Source organism: Amphimedon queenslandica, unplaced genomic scaffold, assembly GCF_000090795.2.
Source record: "Amphimedon queenslandica unplaced genomic scaffold, v1.1 AMPQUscaffold_11853, whole genome shotgun sequence".
Taxonomy (NCBI): domain Eukaryota; kingdom Metazoa; phylum Porifera; class Demospongiae; order Haplosclerida; family Niphatidae; genus Amphimedon; species Amphimedon queenslandica.
The window spans coordinates 401-3,657 of NW_003547907.1; the positions used below are offsets into that span (position 1 = coordinate 401).

General features: G+C 30.9%; 1 protein-coding gene across 1 annotated transcript; it reads right to left on the reverse strand.

Moving 5' to 3' along the window:
* Positions 1-324: 324 nt before the first annotated feature.
* Positions 325-1,457, reverse strand: LOC109588795 (uncharacterized). Its single transcript, XM_020004906.1, has 5 exons — positions 1,167-1,457; positions 1,092-1,117; positions 973-1,036; positions 761-926; positions 325-712 (listed from the first exon to the last, which is right to left on the reverse strand). Exons 1-5 carry the CDS (start codon positions 1,270-1,272, stop codon positions 463-465), a joined length of 612 nt encoding a protein of 203 aa, XP_019860465.1. The 5' UTR covers positions 1,273-1,457; the 3' UTR covers positions 325-462.
* Positions 1,458-3,257: the final 1,800 nt, after the last annotated feature.

The following is a 3,257-nucleotide window of genomic DNA, read 5'->3' on the forward strand; positions in this document are numbered from 1 at the left end:
TTCAAATCCAACAGAGGCTCAACCCTACACTAAATAATTTTTTAAATTTTTTTGTTCTAGTAGTATTTTATCATTGTCCTTGCATGATTAAATATTGCTGTTTTTATAGGTATTTTGACTAATTTTTATTAAATGAAGAAAATGATATATTCACAATGAAAAATAGAACTATCAAAGCACTTAGTATGCATCGTAGAGATCAAGATGATAAAATTTCTTGCTAATTCTTTTTTAAGGGCTTATCATTCCATTGTATAATCATTTTCCAGTATTATAACTGAATAAGTTTCCTTTGATTTGTACCCATACTTTATAAATTTGATATTTATTTTACAAAATATTTCTTACGCAAAAATGTACAAACAATGAACAATCATAAAATACTTCACAGACTCAGCAAGTTGAGCAAACTTAATTTCAGTAAAATTATAAAATAAGTGATCTTGTAGCTAATTTAGCAGTTCAGTAAAGAGTGAAGTCATCCAAATGAAAGCTGTCATTGTCTGATGCAGTGTGATGATCATGTGGCTGGAAATTCTGTTCTGATTTAGCCCTGTCATACAAAGGCTCAAAATCTTCTGATTTGCTGATAAAGTTCTGATCTATCACATCTGCATAACTGATACTATCACTCTCGGCCTCAACTTCACTGACACTCTCAGAGTCTTGCTCTTCAAATATTGGATTCATAACAACATTACGATTAGGAAGCCTACAATATCATAATATATAATAGCAGTATATATTCTATCTCATTAACCTTTCATTTTCCCTACGAGACTTAGGAACAAACAGTGGGTTACTAATCACTATAGCTGATGGGTTAATGCCCAAAGGTGTTGTGTTTGTCACTGTATGTTTTGAAGGTTTCTTCTTTTTTCGATAAATTATGATAGTTGAAACAATTCCAATAAACAGAATTATAGCTACAATAAAGCTAATAGATACTTTAGTAACTGGTATAGCACTTACATAGTCCAACTGCTACAAAACTAACTATAAATATTATTACAGCAACATCATTATCTGAATCATCCTATATAAATAAAATTGATTTTTACAGTACAGTCAAACTGTAAAAGTTTCCTTACTATTTCTGGCTCTTCAGGAAGGTAGCCTGTATTTATAAATAATAATTTGTATAATTATTTAATAGCATCACATACTTTTTGAAGGCACCAATAAAAAGGAAGACATCGTTGGTGATGAAGGCATTGAGCTTATTTCTGAAATGCAATTTGTAATGTTGGCAGCATCATTCTCATCACACATAGTACAAAACACTGAGCCTTTGCTTAGTGTGTAAGTGAAAGGAGGACAAGGCAAGCAGGGAACAAGTCCAGTCAAAGAATAGTTACCAGGAGGACACAACTCTATTTAAAAATTATTGCACTAACAGAATTTAGTAATTGTAATTACAATTGTGTTTACTATTAGGATCCTTAGATCAAATTTACATCATTACAACAAATTTGTAAAGGTAATTGGGTCATTAGCTAAATTCCATAAAAAATTCACTAGGAAAACATTACCATTTTATAATTTTTTCTGAAACATATTATATATGTAAAAAAATTTAGCTCATTTTAATTAAAATTGGATTCTTTGCAAATTTTTTAAGTTGCTCTAAAATAGGGTCAAAAACCCCATATATAGTACAGTGTCATCAGCCAAATTTCATCAAAAATCACTAGAAGAGAATTTACCAATTTTATAATTTTTTCTGATGCGTATACATGTACTTATGTTGTGTAGAAAATTTTAGCTCATTCTAATCAAAATTGGATTTTTTTACAAATTTTTTAAGTTGCTCCAAAATTGGGTCAAAAACCCTGTACTATAGTACAGTGTCATCGGCCAAATTTCATCAAAAATTACTAGAAGAGAATTTACCAATTTTATAATTTTTTCTGATGCGTATACATGTACTTATGTTGTGTAGAAAATTTTAGCTCATTCTAATTAAAATTGGATTTTTTTACAAATTTTTTAAGTTGCTCCAAAATTGGGTCAAAAACCCTGTACTAAAGACTGCAAAAGTTATGGCAGCCATTTTTTTGGGGGGTGAATCCTACTTAGTAACACTACTGCGTTACTAATAGTACAACAAATTCCATTAAAATCACTAGAAGAGAATTTATAATTTTATCTGATGTGTATCCATGTACTTATGTTGTGTATAAAATTTTAGCTCAGACATTCTGATTAAAATTGAATTTTTAAATAATTTTTAAAGTTGCTCCAAAATTGAGTCAAAAACGCTGTACTATAGTACAGGGTCATTGACCAAATTCAATCAAATGTCACTAAGACCATTTTATAATTTTTTAATGCGGATACATGTACTTATGTTGTGTAGAAAATTTTAACTCATTCTAATCAAAATTGAATTTTTTTACAAATTTTTAACCTTGCTCCAAAATTCAGCCAAAGACCCTATTATAGTACAGGGTCATCAACCAAAAATTACTAAGAGAGAATTTACCATTTTAATAAATTTTGGATATGTATACATGTACTTACCGTATTTCCTCGTGGAAACGCCTACTCCCTATAAACGCCCATGCCTGTATAAACGCCTAGAGACAGCATATAACTTTGACAATAAACGCCCATGCTTGTTTAGACGCCCATTCTTGATTAAAAGCCTATACCACACCCACCTACCCCATCCACGTGGTACGTGTACCTTACGTAGTTTACATTCTACAATGGCAGCTGCAGCTGAGAAGGCTAAGGAAACTCAGAAGTTTGATGTCAGTTTTAAACTACGCATTGTGTCTATTGAAACATGGTGGTAAGGATTATTTTTTGGCTATAAACGCCCACCTCGTATAAACGCCTACTTCATTTAAACGCCTGGCAAATGGGTCTCTATAAGAAATAAACGCCTAGGCGTTTCCACGAGGAAATACGGTATGTTGTGTAGAAAATTTTAGCCTGTTCCGATCAAAATTAGATATTTAAAAAATTTTAAAGTTGCTCAAAAATCAGGTCATCAGCCAAATTTGATCAAAAATCACTCCGACATAATTTACAATTTACCGCTTTATATTTTTTCTGATAAACATGTGTTCTGTAGAAATTTTTAACTCATTCCAATCAAAATTGGATTCAAAAAAAATTTTTTAAGTTGCTTAGCAATTGCCCCAGGATTTGGCATGACCATGTACTATTACGAAAAATGACTCAAAAAGAATTCTCAATTTTTTGATCTAATACATCTTTTATGTTGCATGCATGTTCTTGAGTGTTAT

Bases quoted from the DNA above. Each gene is read 5' to 3' on its own strand.
- LOC109588795 (XM_020004906.1), bottom strand. From the start codon at position 1,272: ATGTGTGATGAGAATGATGCTGCCAACATTACAAATTGCATTTCAGAA. The intron at 1,037-1,091 runs GTAAGGAAACTT...TTATTTATATAG, and splicing joins TTCCTGAAGAGCCAGAAATA to GATGATTCAGATAATGATGT. The intron at 713-760 runs GTTAATGAGATA...ATGATATTGTAG, and splicing joins TCTCGTAGGGAAAATGAAAG to GCTTCCTAATCGTAATGTTG.